At 42.0% G+C, this 14934-nt stretch overlaps 1 protein-coding gene across 19 annotated transcripts in view; it reads left to right on the forward strand.

The window, feature by feature from the left end:
• Positions 1-14934, forward strand: part of FNBP1 (formin binding protein 1) — a 152155-nt gene that overhangs the window by 54096 nt on the left and 83125 nt on the right. For all 19 annotated transcript variants that reach the window (XM_049114980.1, XM_049114979.1, XM_025475468.3 and 16 more), the window contains one exon: positions 11371-11486. In XM_049114980.1, coding sequence (XP_048970937.1) covers positions 11371-11486 — 116 coding nt within the window. The remainder of the gene's footprint in view (positions 1-11370; positions 11487-14934) is intronic.

Raw genomic sequence — 14934 nt, forward strand, 5'->3', positions numbered from 1 at the left:
ATCCTGGCTGTGGTCTCCAAAGCCCTGGTTTATCTAGCCCCTGTCTTTCTCCTTCTCATACCTTTCTTCCTCTTTATCTTCACAAAGTATATTGGATAGCCTTCATTTCCTCCAGTTTGCCATGTTCTTTCCTTTCTGGAACCTCTGCACGTTCTCTTCCCTCTGCTCAGACTGTTTCCCCCTGCCCCACCTTTTCCCCATTGTGCCTAGCTGACTTCCTTCTCCTTTTTCAGCTTAAACATCACTTCCTCTGAAAGGCCTTTCTTAATGCCAGGTCCAGAACCAATCCCACACTTCTGTGCTCCCACTACCTTTTATCTTAGTTAAAACTCCACTGTCCTCCACTGTAATTCTAGTGCCTGGCACAGAGCTTGGGTCATGGTCAGCCCTCAGTAAGAAATGGTTGAATTATTGCAATTTATTGGAAAGAGGGTGTATGGGTTAGATTGAAAGTAACAGAGACCAAGAAAAGTGGCTCAGATGATAAGGACACATATCATCTCACACTACAGAGTCCAGAGGCAAGGAATTCTGGGATTGGTGAGTCTGGTGATTTCCTCTGCTATCCTAGCATATCAGGGATGCTTCCTCCTCATGGTTGCGGGATGGTTATGGCAATTCCAACCATCACAGGCAGTTATGACCATGCCAAGTCAAGAAGAAGAGGAGTTTTTAGGGAGAGTGACCTTTCTCAGTAGTCCTACCCATAGATATCCCATATCTAGTTAGCCAGGGTGACAGCTCATGTCCATGTCCTAGCTGCAAAGGGGCGGGGAAAAGATATAATTGAGGTGCTTTGCCAAAGGCAAGGTGGGATGACAATGGGGTAGCTGCTGGCCTGTCCAGCAGCAAGAGGGTCTGTCCCAAGGGATATCTTACAGAATCAGAGGCTGGAAGAACTGGCCAATCTCACAGAGGACTTCAGTAAGCCAGTGCAAAGCTCAAAGGTATATCCATTTTGAACACCCAGGATAATGTCTCCCATCTCTGGAGACAAGTGGTTTTTTTGTTTGTTTGTTTGTTTTTCCTAATTTGGCATGCACAGGGATAAATTTCACCTCTTAGCTTCAGCACCTGTTCCTGGAGAGCTTCTGGTTGGTCCAGTCTAGTGTGTTGTATGGGTCCTTTGGTTCAGATGCTCAACTGTGGCAATGGGCTGGAGAGTTGGGATCCCTTGTCTTAAAAAGAGAACAACACATATGTGCTTGCTTAACCTTCTTTATTTAAAATTGGAAGTGAGTTAATTGCCAAGTGTTTGGAAAATCTTTTGCATTAATGTTAAAACTAAATTTCAGGTGACAGGACCTAAAAATTTTTTTCCTATGATATTTTTCTAATATTTTACACCCCTTCCCCACACACATGGAAATACTTATAGAGTTTAGAAATGAGTCAGGACTTTAAAAATCTGTTTTTTTCTCTTCTCATTAAAAATTTAGCTGATATGCTTTGTTCTCGTTTAGGCTTTGGATTGCCTTCAAAGTCCTCTTGGTATTTAGAGTGTGTTTTCTTCCTTCTTCCCCCTCCCTCTTTTCTTCTTCCTTTAGGTTGGTCATGAACTTGTTTCCTGGGGGCGAGAATCACCTGTAGAGAGAACAGTGTGGGATGTTTGAGAGGTATACTTAGTTCTCCAGGATTTAAAGGAATGCGGGGCAGCCAGAGGGCAGGTAACTGAACTCTTGTGTCTGATTGAGCAGGCTCAGGACAAGAGACCAGTTCATATTGAGTCAGGCTGGTCTGAGCGGATATATAGAAACCAGGAAATGAGCAAGTGGATTCCATTTCCAGGCTGACGCCAGACACTAATGATACTGAACATTTGTATTAAAGATGTTCATGTCACAATCACGACTTTACAAAGCCCCTCTTGCATTGTCACAGGGAGACGGCATTTTTTTCTTTTAAAGAGCAAGATATTGCTTTCTGGGGCTCGTTTCTGTCTTTCATTAGAGCAGATTCAACGCACCCCACTTCCGAGTTAGAGCCATCTTTCTAAACCCGAGTTTTACTGCTTTATCATCTTTAATACTTTTCCTCTTCTACTAAGATATTTGACAATGTCTGACTGAAGGAGTAATTTTTATTGTCACTTTAAAAATTACTGCTTTTTAATTTTTTATTTTATTATTATTTTTAAAAGATTTTGTTAATTTATTCATGAGACACACACACACAGAGAGAGAGAGAGAGAGGGGCAGACACAGGCAGAGGGAGAAGCAGGCTCTCTGTGGGGAGCCTGATGCAGGACTTGATCTCCCAGGACCCCAGGATCACGACCTGAGCCAAAGGCAGATGCTCAACCACTGAGCCAGCCAGGTGGCTCGAAAATTGTATTCTTTGCAGTCTCTTTCCCTCAGTAATTTGAGGCAGGTAAAGGTGTTTATTTTTGTTTGTTGCTTTTACTGTATCCAGGGGAACGGAGGGGAGCCAAAAGTGATTGAGGTGTTCTAAGAACATTGAAATAATAGGTTTGAAGGTTATCGTGGCTTCCTAAAGGAATATATTCTGTAGCGATTTCCCCTCCAAATCTCATCAGACTCCAGGATAGTCAAAATCCTGGGGCTTTTGGTATAAGTTAAATTTTTCACCCTCTCTTCTCCTTTCAGGATGCAGTGTGAAATTTGGCATAGGACATCCGTGCATTCATCAGCCCCACATCTGCTCTTTTCCATGCCCTTCCATTTGTTTTACATCCAGCATCAGCCTCCTTGCTGCCCTTTTACACAATATAATTATTGTTATAAAAACATGAAAATGCAGCTTTCAGATTCTGTCTGCTTTTCTACATTCTTTATATCACTGACTTCATCCACATTCTGTTGCCTCTTAGTGAGGCAAGCTTCAGTGAAAGTTCTCCTGTGTGTGTGTGTGTTTTAAGTTTTTATTTATTTATCTGAGAGAGAGAGAGAGTGAGAGCAAGCATGGGGGTGGAGAGAGACAAGCAGATTCTGTACTGAAAGTGAAGCCTGATGTAGGGCTCAATCTCAGGACCATGAAATCATGACCTAAGCTGAAATCAAGAACTGGATGCTCGGGAATCCCTGGGTGGCTCAGTGGTTCAGTGCCTGCCTTCAGCCCAGGGCGTGATCCTAGAGTAGATCAAGTCCCACATCAGGCCCCCTGCATGGAGTGTGCTTTTCCTTCTGCCTGTGTTTCTGCCTCTGTGTGTGTGTGTGTCTCTCATGAATAAATAAATAAAATCTTAAGAAAAAAAAAAAAAAGAATTGGATGCTCAACTGACTGAGCTACCCAGGCACCCCTAAAGTTTGTTGTTTTTTTTTTAACTCATACATATGTTTTCATCTTGTGTTTGTTTATATTCTTACTTCTTGGATTCAGAATACAATTGCTGGAAAGAACCATAAACAGAAGAGTTCCTTAGGATTTTCATTTTCACAACAGAGTTAGGTAGATTGTGACTGGTTACAGCAAATATGCCTTAATCAGTACCTGGTTTTCTGGCTATTTGTGGACTTCCATTTTAAGGAGATTCTGAATTCAATAAAGCCTTTCATTTTGTGTGCTCTTCCTTTCTTTTTTTTAAATATTTTATTTATTTATTCATGAGAGACACACAGAGAGAGGCAGAGACGCAGGCAGAGGGAGAAGCAGGCTCCATGCAGGAAGCCCGACACGGGACTTGATCCCGGGTCTCCAAGAGCATGCTCCGGGCCAAAGGCGGCACTAAAACCGCTGAGCCACCCGGGCTGCCCCTGCTTTTCCTTTCTAATTAAAATCTTTTGTATTAATTGACTGTCCAACCATGACACTCTGATGCTGGAGCTTCTGTTTTGTCAATCATGTCACAGACTCTTGCTTTTCCACCCATCAGAACACCCTTCCTAATTCATAGAACCTATTTCAGAAATAGCAGATAAATGTGTGATTTTTACAGGATCTGTGTTTACTGGTATTGTGAAGCCAGAAGGTGTCTGTGCTCCTTAAAATAAACCCTCTATTGCTGTCCTTTGACATTTGATCTGTTCTTTCTGTCTAGACAATGAACTTCCTTTGGTAATGTTTTTTTCATCACTTCAAGGTTTAACACTTTTATGTTGAAAATAGATATTTTGGTATTTCTGCCCTTTTTTCTTAAGATTTATTTGTTAATTTGAGAGAGAGAGAGCCAAATGGTGGGGTAGGAGGGGGAGAGGGAGAGAGAGAATCCTCAAGCAGATTCCCTGATGAGCATGGAGCCCAATGTGGGGCTTGATATCATGACCTGGACTGAAACCAAGAGTCGGCTGCCCAACTGACTGAGCCACCCAGGTGCCCCAAGGGTATTTCTGTTTCTAATATTATGTATGAGAAAAGTTCTTTTATTTGTCCACGGAGATTAATTGAAGTCTTTGTTTCACATTTGAGATCTAGCATTTTGGGTGACATTCGTGATGACACATTTTTGTTTGTAAAGGTTTATAAAACTTTCCTATATATACAGCTACTTTAGTATTCAGAACCAAATTGATTTTTAAAAACATTTTTAATGGAAGTTTTGTTACATTTACTCTGGGTAAATCTATATGTGCTGACACTTTTCTCTCAAAGATAAGAGGAAGCTAATACCAGTAATATTATCCCGAGGGATTCTGTTCAAATAGCACCATTTAAGGTCTGCTTCTCAAAGTGCCCTAGTCCTTAGGAAAGTGAATTTATCCTAAATTAGAATACCCTAAAACAGTGATCTAGACCACATGGATGGAAGTGGACCCATGATATAGAAGGGATAATTCTCTTCACTGAGTGAGTCACTTGCTGCAAGAAAGAGATTTGTGGAGAGCTGGCCTCAGGATACCCTTCCTTGGAGTCTGAGCCATTGACACTGGAGGTAACTTTAGCAACTTAGTTTCTTACCAGATTGGCTTGTTCCAGGGATTTTGAATTTGTGTTGGGGTTTAGTACACTTTTCAATGACAGGAAGTACCGTATTAAAAACTGACCCATACTTTGGAGAAAAACTTCCTTGTGGCTGACTTGGGTCTCCTCACTTTAAAGGAACTATCTTTTCTTGTCAGTTCTTTTGCATACTTGGAGAGAAAAATCAGATTTCAGAAGACTTCTTAAGCATAGCCAAGAGCAGTCATTTATATACTGACCTAGAGAGCCCAGTTTTGGCACAGACCGATGAATTGCTATTGTAAGTACACGAAGGCAAAATTTGTCTTGAATTTGTCATGATTCTTTAGGAACTCTGATGAAGACATAATGAACCAAACAATGGCCATGGTTCATACTTCTGGTTCAGTCTTCAGTGTGCATGTAACCAGACCTGAAAATAATTGGAAAATACAGTAATTGCATTTGATTAATGTACATGTACTCTCCTCATTTGTCTCTGCAGCTTACTCAGCCTCTTGTAGCCAACAGCTCCTGGCACGAACCTTTGTTTGGTTTGAATTCAAGGAGCAATAAGAGGTCAAGAGGGGGCCCATCATGTTGTACCCAGCTACTTGGAAACATCCATTTGAACTTCTCTTGGCAATTTTGGAGTTAATTCTTGAGTGTATATATAGTAGGCACTTGTACATTAAACATAATTTTCCATTAGGTCATATATCATCTGACTTCCTTTCAAAGAGAAACTTTGAAGCTTTCAAATAGAAATTTTAGAGTATGTATCATGAAGTAGTTCTTAAAGTGTGATCCCTGGACCTCCAGAGGTTCCAGAAACCCTCTTATGGAGTCCACAGAGCCAAAATTATTTTCATAATGATACTAAGACATTATCTTTCTCACTATGTGGATGTTTACACTGATTGTACAAAAGTGATGGTGGGAAGGCCACTGGCGTGAATCAGGGCAGTGACTCCACATCGTACCAATAGCTCTTGTATTCTTCACTGTTAGCTGTTTTTTTTTTTTTTTTAATCAGTTTTATCTAAAAATGTCCTTGATGAAATGGTAAGATTAGTAATTTTACTAAATCTAAACTGTTGAATTTATGCCTTTTGAATAGTATGTACAGCAAGATGGGAAGTACACCTAGAGCACTGAGTGTTACCAGGATACTCAGGTGATGGTGTTGTAAGCTGAAATAACTGCTTTTTTCCTGGATACTATTTTTACTTAAGAGAACAATTGGTGGACAAACTCTTGGGCATTTGTCAGATATTTTCTCAAAAATAAGTGAAGTGAGCCTGTCACTTTAAGGAAACAACTATTTGTTGCCGATGATAAAATCCTAGCTTTTAAGTAAAAATTAGAATTTTGAGGGATGCTTGGGTGGATTGGCGGTTTGGCGCCTGCCTTCATCCCAGAGCGTGGTCCTAGAGACCGGGGGTCAAGTCCCACATCCGGCTCCCTGCATGGAGCCTGTTTCTCCCTCTGCTTGTCGCTCTCTCTCTCTCTCTCTCTCATGAATGAATAAATGAAATCTTTTTTAAAAAATTAGAATTTTGAAAAATTTGTATTTGCCACTGTGAGCTTGACAGGTCCCTGGTATTTAAAGACTCATCAGACTCTAGATCTCAGAGTCATAAATTCAAGCTCCATGTTGGGCATAGAGCTTACTTTATCAAAAATAAAATAAAAAAGACTCACTAGAGAATATGAGATAGTTAACAGTATAAACAAATGTGGTTTTAAAATATATTATAAAATGTTGAAATGTGAAATGTGTAAACACTTGGAAGATCTTGCAAGTATCAGTGAAATAATATTTCTAAATGACCAGGGCATGATGTAATACAATCACATGCAGGTAAAAGATCCATTCAAAGCACAGAATTGACTAGTGCATTTTATTATAACCCGATATGAAAAATTCATTGGTATAGTTTTAGATCTCACATTGCAACTAACCTTTAAGAAACTTCTATTAGTTGCGTCTTGGTGTGGTATCATCAAACAGTATCCAGAATGACCTAAAAAGACCATTGAAATACTCCTCCACTTTTTTACTATGAATCTGTGTGCAGTCTTATTTTTTTTGTATACTTCAACCAAAAGTAAGGAATCACACCAGATTGAATGCAGAAGCATCTGAACACCCAGCTGTCTTCTATTAAGCCAGACATGAAAGAGATTTGCAAAATACACAACAGTGCCAGTCTTCTCACTTCTTTTTCTTATTGTTTTGGAAAGGAAAGTTCTTAAAAAGAAAACAGTGCTAATTATTTTAACATGTAATGGATTTAGTGTTGTCTTTTTAAATGAATTAATAAATATGTTTAAAAACTCTCTCAGTTTTTAATATCTGATAGAGTAAATTATGATAGCCATAACCCACATAAATAAAAGCTTTTGGAGATCCTTAAGGAGTCTTCAGAACTGTTATTATATAATATCACAAGAGAAGGGGTGCATTTTTGATAATGGCCCCATCTCCAAAGTGGCAATGGTGGGCAGCCCAGGTGGCTCAGTGGTTTAGCGCCTGCCTTCAGCCCAGGGCGTGGTCCTGGAGACCCAGGATCGAGTCCCATGTCGGGCTCCCTGCATGGTGCCTGCTTCTCCCTCTGCCTGTGTCTCTCATGAATAAATAAATAAAATCTTAAAAAAAAAAAAGTGGCAACGGCTATTTTTTAAAGGGCCATTTGTGATATTTGCCCACAAAGGAGTCTTTTTAATATTGGAATGTTTTTCCATTAAGTTTTCCACATTTTGGTCAAGAATGTAAGTGGGTTGATTAGTTTTTCATCTGTTTTGAATTTGCTTTTAGTTGCTGTCAAAAAAGTCCATGCTGTGGCAATCCATGTGATGGGAGCCATAGAGTGTGGCAACATTAGAAATGCTTTAGTATTTTTAAAAATTTTATTTGTGACAATATTTTATTTCGTTTATTTTTTTAAGTAAGCTCTATATCCAGAGTGGAACTCAAACTCATGACCCTGAGACCAAGAGTCACTTGTTCCACCAACGGAGCCAACCAGGCACCCCTAGAGATGTTTTAATACAGCATAAAAAGAACAATACTATATCGACAAACAAGTACTAGCCTTATTTGTTACTACTGAGTAAGGTTTTTAGTATTAAGATCTTCTATCTTATTTTGACCTTATTTAAGTGCCTTATTATAGCTTGCCAAATGTTCCTGAATATAGATAACTTTATTGAAAACATATTGCTGGTTTGGGACCGGTAATTTTTAAGGTAGACTCAATTCAAATGTAGATTTAAAAAAAAAAAAAAGAGTTTTGGCATCAAGCGCTGTTGTTCTGTATTGTATACATGGGGCTAAAAAAAGAATTCCATACTAATAGGGAAAAACATGTAGTTAGACCATCCTCAGGACAATCTAAGAACTGATGATGGTGTTAGCAAGTTTTCAGGGAAACCCCTATAACTCCTGAAAAATAGTAAAGTTCTGAGGATGGGAGAGGAAACAGGAGAGGACTCTCAAATGATGGGAGGGCTGTGGAAAGGAGTTTTTAAATAAATAGGATCGCTATGAAACTAGATTAGCAAAGGGTTACCTACTGACCAGCCCAGAGCTTTAAACAAGCCTTGCTCTAAGTAGCTAGGAATGGGGCAGCCGGGGTGGCTCAGCGGTTTAGCGCCGCCTTCAATCCGGGGTGTGATCCTGGAGACCTGGGATCGAGTCCTACGTCGGGCTCCCTGCGTGGAGCCTGTTTCTGCCTCTGTCTCTCTCTCTGTCTCTCATGAATAAATAAATAATATCTTTAAAAAATAACAAATAAATAGCTAGGAATGGTTTGTAAGCATTACTTGAGTTGTTTGTATATTTGTTCTTTCAAGTAGTTTCAAGTGACCTACAGTCTTGTTTACACTATTAATTTGCTTGGCAACCCTTGTCTTTATAGATGGCATAAATAAATCACCTTCCTGACTAGCATTTCTTGAAGTGGAACCTCGATGCCTGTGGAATATATTATTGGAGACCAAGAATCAATGAGAACCTCTAATAGTTGTCCCTTGTTTTTTTTTTTTGTTTTGTTTTGTTTTTAAGATTTTATTTATTTATTCATGAGAGACACAGAAAGAGAGAGACAGAGACAGAGACAGACCGGCAGAGGGAGAAGCAGGCTCCATGCAGGGAGCCTGACGTGGGACTCGATCCCGGGTCTCCAGGATCACACCCTGGGCTGAAGGCGGCGCTAAACCGCTGAGCCACCAGGGCTGCCCTGTCCCATAAAAAACACATGGTAATATAAACGATCATTCGATCGAAAGACAAACAGTTGACAGTGATTCTTTTCCATGAGAAGAAACACACCAGTAAAACCCAACAGTCTCTCAAACTGTTCTGTGGGCCTGGGTGGGAGTAAGGTGGAGGAAATGAGTTTTCTTTAAGAACAGAATTTCAGGGATCCCTGGGTGGCACAGCGGTTTAGCGCCTGCCTTTGGCCCAGGGCGCGATCTTGGAGACCCAGGATCGAATCCCACGTCGGGCTCCCGGTGCATGGAGCCTGCTTCTGTTTCTGCCTCTCTCTCTCTGTGACTATCATAAATAAATTTTAAAAAAAATAGAATTTCAGACATTGGAGAAAAAGTGTTTTTGACTCTGCCGCCTGCCCGCACCCACCCAGGTTGGACTTCTAGGGAACTGTGTGTACTCATTTTACAGTTTGCACAGCTTTGAATGGAAAACAGAATAAAAGTGTGAGTACAGGTATCAGGTCGAAGATGCTAGAGTCTTTTTTGTTCTTTGTTCTTTGTTTTTGTTTTTAAGATTTCATTTATTTATTCATGAGAGGCAGAGGGAGAAGGGAGGTGCAGGACTGGATCCCAGGACCCCAGGACCATGCCCTGAGCTGAAGGCAGATGCTCAACCACTGAGCCACCCAGGCGTCCCAAGATGCTAGGTTTTAAAAACAAGCTGTGGGATGGCACCCAGTGTGTCCTGTTGGATCACACACGCTTTTGACAGGATTAAATTGTGGCTTTGTATTTTTATGCTCGATTGGACTCTTTTCCCATTTGACATGGTCTTCATGACCGAGTTGTGAAATTAGACAGGGATTGATGCTGAATCTTTAGGCAAATGATTATACACTGGGCTATGTTCAGTGGCCCTCAGTGGTGAAGTCCCAGGCTGGGGCCAGACCTGCATTTTCTATTCCTGCCACACACACAGCCCCAGGAGACAGCAGACACCTTTCTTTCGTGGCAGCTCCCCCTTCCCTGACACTCCCTTTACTTGCCCAGGCCTTTGTGGGCTCTGTGGGTCAGGCCCTCCTCACTAACTCAGTGCAGAGCTGCAGCCAGCTTTACTCTTGGATCCCTGGCTGTGGCTTCAGCAACTCTAGCCCACAGGCCTCCCGCCTTGAACTCCGAATTAGATCTGCATTTCCAGTTCCCTCCTGGACCTGACACTCCCTCGAGCAACATGCCACTTCACCCCAAACGCTACCTCTGGGCTCTCTAGTCCCAGGAGCCAGAGGCAGGGAGGCCCCCAGAATCCCGCTTCTCCTTCATATCCCTTTGCAGCCTCCTCCTGCAATCGGCAGCTGAGATGAGTTGATTGTAGTTGTTTCAGGTCCATGCGTCCTTCCCTCTCCTCCCATTTTCCCTCCCCTGGACTAGGGAACCATCTCCCAGCTTCCACCTCCTGGCGATTCCAAACACGTCTGTGGGGGAGCCCTCTCCCCTTGCAGGTTCAGCAGCTCACTTGTGCCCACTTCAGAGAGGTGAAACTACTTTGCTCGTTGTTTGAGGCCTGGGGTGATGGGCTGGAATCTGTCTAGTTTCTTACCCACCACCATCCTTCCCTTGGATGGTGGGACCCAGGCCCCACCTTGGCTCCAGCCTGACAAGTCCCCCCCCCTTCCCCACTCCTGGATATGTCCATGCCTTTGCAGTAGCTGTGGCTAGAATACTCCTCTCATTCTTCCAGGCTAGGAACCTGCAGGCATCTGCAGATGGGGCTCTATTTCTGTTCATCGGTTACCCGGCTCCTTTCCTGACACACAGTGTGGGGTTGATAAATGTTTCAATGTTTGAATAAAGTCCACATGAGTCATTTTATTTATCTGTTTGAAGAAAGCAGCGTTTTGTAACTCCTCAACTCCTCTTGCTCCCATTTGCTTGCCCCAAATTTCCATGAGCTGTTAGGAATCAGAGATAGCAGGTAAGGTGCTGGCAGCACCACTGAGTTGACCTGGGTGTTTCACTTCTCGGCTTTTGGAATCTGGGAAAGATATTTTCCTTTTCACCGGGACGTTAACTATATCCCCAAACCATGTTTCTAACATGAACAAATGGGTCAGAGTTCAGTACCCCAGGCAGTTTTCGAACCAAATTTGGTAATGTTGATTTAAAACTGCTCAACAAGAAAAGCACCCAGTACAATCATGGAAAATATTAGAACTGCTTTCTACGCAGCCACATATTGTTGAGAGAATTGTTCACTGAAATTATATTAATCACAGGGAAGGATTATAAGCTCTCTCTCTCTCTTTGTTTTTTAAACAGGATCAATTTGACAACTTAGAAAAACACACACAGTGGGGAATTGACATTCTTGAGAAATACATCAAATTTGTAAAGGAGAGGACAGAGATCGAACTCAGCTATGCAAAGCAACTCAGGTAAGTTGATATAGAAAAAGGCTATTGGTTAACTGCAAAATGGATGTAACTATAATTTATATTCTCATTTATACTATGAATGTATAGTCCTTTAAATATTTCATTTCCTCTTTTATGTGAGGTAATATATTTGAACAGAAATCATTGCTTTTACTATAGAAAATTCATTTTCATGGAACAATAAAAATAAAAACTAAGTTATTGCCCTCCGGCTCTGGTTTTTTTTTTTTTTTTGAAGGATATTTTCTGAATATACTTGGAAAAATAAGTATATTCTTTTCAGAAAACTCCTAATTGAAATATAACGTATCTGTGCAGAGAAGTACACATCCTAAGTGTACAGCCCCAGAAATCTTCAGAGTGAACACCCCTGTGTCACCAGGACCCAGATACTAGAAACAGGCAAATCCAGCCCCAGAGGCCCCCTGCCCTTCTGGTGCATCACCCTCTTCCCATGGTTGTACACTCTTCTGATTTCGAATGACACAGACAGTCTTGTCTGTTTTTGAACCTCATGTGAACATATTTCACTTATTAGGCACTATTTGTATTTGCCTTCTTTTGTTGTACATTAATGTTTGTGAGATTCATTTATGTGGCTGCATACAGTGGTAGCTTCTTTTCATTGGTGGTTGGCATCTGGGTGTGTGAGTATACCACAGTCCATCCATTCCGCTGCCACTGGCGATTGCTTGTCCCCTGTGTGGGGTTATAAAGTCTGTCTACACCCAGGAGTGGAAATGTGGGGTCATTGATGTTTAGCTTTAAGTAAACAGTTTTCCAAAATGCTTCTCCCGATCTACCCTCCATCCAGCAGCCTGTAAGAGTCCTGTGGAGCAGCATTTTAAAAGTGCTTGGACCTCTTACATCTTTAACGATGAAATTATCCAAGAAATGTGTGTTTTTAGATAAAATGTGTAAAAGTTGTTGGTAGAACAAAGCTGGAACTTGATGTGGCATGCACAATCTTTAATGATCTCTTGTTTGGTTGAATTGGTCTATGCAGATTGTTTTAAGGCCTATTAAAGATCTGACACCCCCCCCCCCACCATACACACACACAAAAAGAAACCTGATAAAGATCCAGATGACTTTTGGCATAGAAACATTTAATTTGAACCCAAAGAGTGTCTGTAGAAGGAGTATATTCATGTGTCACTGAGAGAAGGTAGATTCTTTTAGAGCTGGTATTGTTTATAAATAAGCACCTTAATGGTGCATATGGATTGCTTTTATGGATGACAAGTTTTGCTTCCATTGAGTAAATAAAACATAAAACATATTGCTCAATGAAACAACCGTTATGACTTGCTGAATCCAGATCGATTTCTAGCACTGCGTATATGAATCAGCCTCTCATCCTGAATGTAGGAATAGGGAAGGGGCTGCTTCATGCTGATTATCTAAATATTGCACTGGTAGTCATAAAATGGCTTTCCTATGAAAATGGGATACATACATCTTTAGCCTAAACACGGTCTTGCCTTATGGATTTATCTGTGTTTGTTGTCTCTCTTTTTCTATTAGCTGACGCTTGTCTTCCCTGACACCTTTGTCACGATCTTGTTTTGTTTGGGAGGTTTGTAATTAGATGCCATTAATTCAGCACTAGCAAGTGTCTGCTCCGTTCTGTATCACGAAGGGAAAGGCCTTTCTTAGTTCCTCCTCTGGATCACACTCTGGCTTCTTGCCCTTTCTCATCACCCTAGGTGAGGGATGGAGGATGCAAGTAACAAAATGGGAGGCTCTTGGAAAAGAATGCAAATTCCAGTGTGGGTTTAGGGTAAAGTATAATGGCTCTCCATTGATGTTTTGCCCTCTTGTAGATCATGTTTCACAACTTGAAACAGAGGATTAGTATTAGGGTTCTGATGGTAATCTCTTGATAAGTACTTTTCCTGGGATTTAAATAGATATTTAGTAGGCTCTACGCCCAATGTGGGGCTCAAACTTACAACCCCTAGACCAAGAGTCACATGTTCCACCAACTGAGCCAGACAGGTGCCCCCTGAGATTTAACTATTAACATTTGTTTTATTACATCCCTAAGAGGTGTCTCAATTTGTCCTTGTTGGGAGAAGGTGATATACAGGATCAGGATTGATTGAACAAATGCCTTCAAGATGATTACTAACCCTTCAGACTGTTCTTCTCCTTGATACTGAGCTGCAGTGCTGATACATAAGCATCTTCTCTCCTTTGGGGGTTTGCTTCCCCACTCACCCAGGTGACTCAGCATCTCCCCTTTCTGCAAATCCAGCACCTCCTTTCCCATCCTCACCACTTGCTTGCTATGTCACTGAAGACATGGAAGCAGTCAGAAGACGACTTCCTCAGACTCTCAGCATCTGACCGCATGTCTCTGTGCCCCCTGCCCCGAGATGCTTCTGTCTAAATCCAGGCACCCCTCCTGTGCACCAGGTGTCACCTCTACCTCTGACTCTGGAACTCAGCCCCAGTGGTTCTCTCTCCCATGCCCTCAGTTCTTCATTCTCTGGTGGATTATTATCCCCATCGACACATGAGCATGCCGTCCTTCAAAAACAAACTTCCTTTGAACTCACTCCCTCACCATCTGCCACCATTTCTCTGCTCCCCTTTCCAGCCAAACTTCTCAGGAGTATCTTCCTTGCTGGCTCCAGTCCCTCCCTCTCTCTATGTTAAACTAACCCTGCACCACTCAGCCTGAACTGCTCTTCAGGTGACTTCCATATCCTTCAACCCAGTCACCTATCCTCAGTTCAGAGTCCTTGGCCCATTAGCAGCTTTGACGAGGTAGATGCTTCCTCCTCCTTCTCTCTTGGCCTCTGAAATTCCAATCTGGCTTCCTTCCTACCTCACTGGGAGTTCCTTCTCACCCTGCTTGCTGGGTTCTCCTTCTCCCCCTGCCTCTTCATCCGATGTGCGCTAATACCCAGTCCCTGTCATCTTACCCTCTCGATCTGTATTCCCTCGAGAATCTCATCTGGCTTTAACTATGATCTCTGTGACAATGGCTCACAGATGTGTTCCTCCAAGGTAGACCTCTATCCTGGACTCTGACACAGATTATGCATCATCTCCAGTTGGATGTCTAAAACCTATCTGGGGATCCCTGGGTGGCGCAGCGGTTTGGCGCCTGCCTTTGGCCCAGGGCGCGATCCTGGAGACCCGGGATCGAATCCCACGTCGGGCTCCCGGTGCATGGAGCCTGCTTCTCCCTCTGCCTGTGTCTCTGCCTCTCTCTCTCTCTGTGACTATCATAAATAAATAAAAAAAAAAAAAATTAAAAAAAAATAAATAAATAAAACCTATCTGAAATACGTGTCTGAAACCGAATCTGTCCACTTAAAATCTACATTTGCATAGCCCAACTTTTCCCTAGGCACTTGAGGGCAGCTGCCTCCTTCCTTGTTAGGTCAGAAACCCTGGAGTCTCCTTTGGCTCCCCTCTTTCTCTGCCACTACCC

The sequence above is a fragment of the Canis lupus genome, chromosome 9, assembly GCF_003254725.2.
Source record: "Canis lupus dingo isolate Sandy chromosome 9, ASM325472v2, whole genome shotgun sequence".
NCBI lineage: Eukaryota > Metazoa > Chordata > Mammalia > Carnivora > Canidae > Canis > Canis lupus.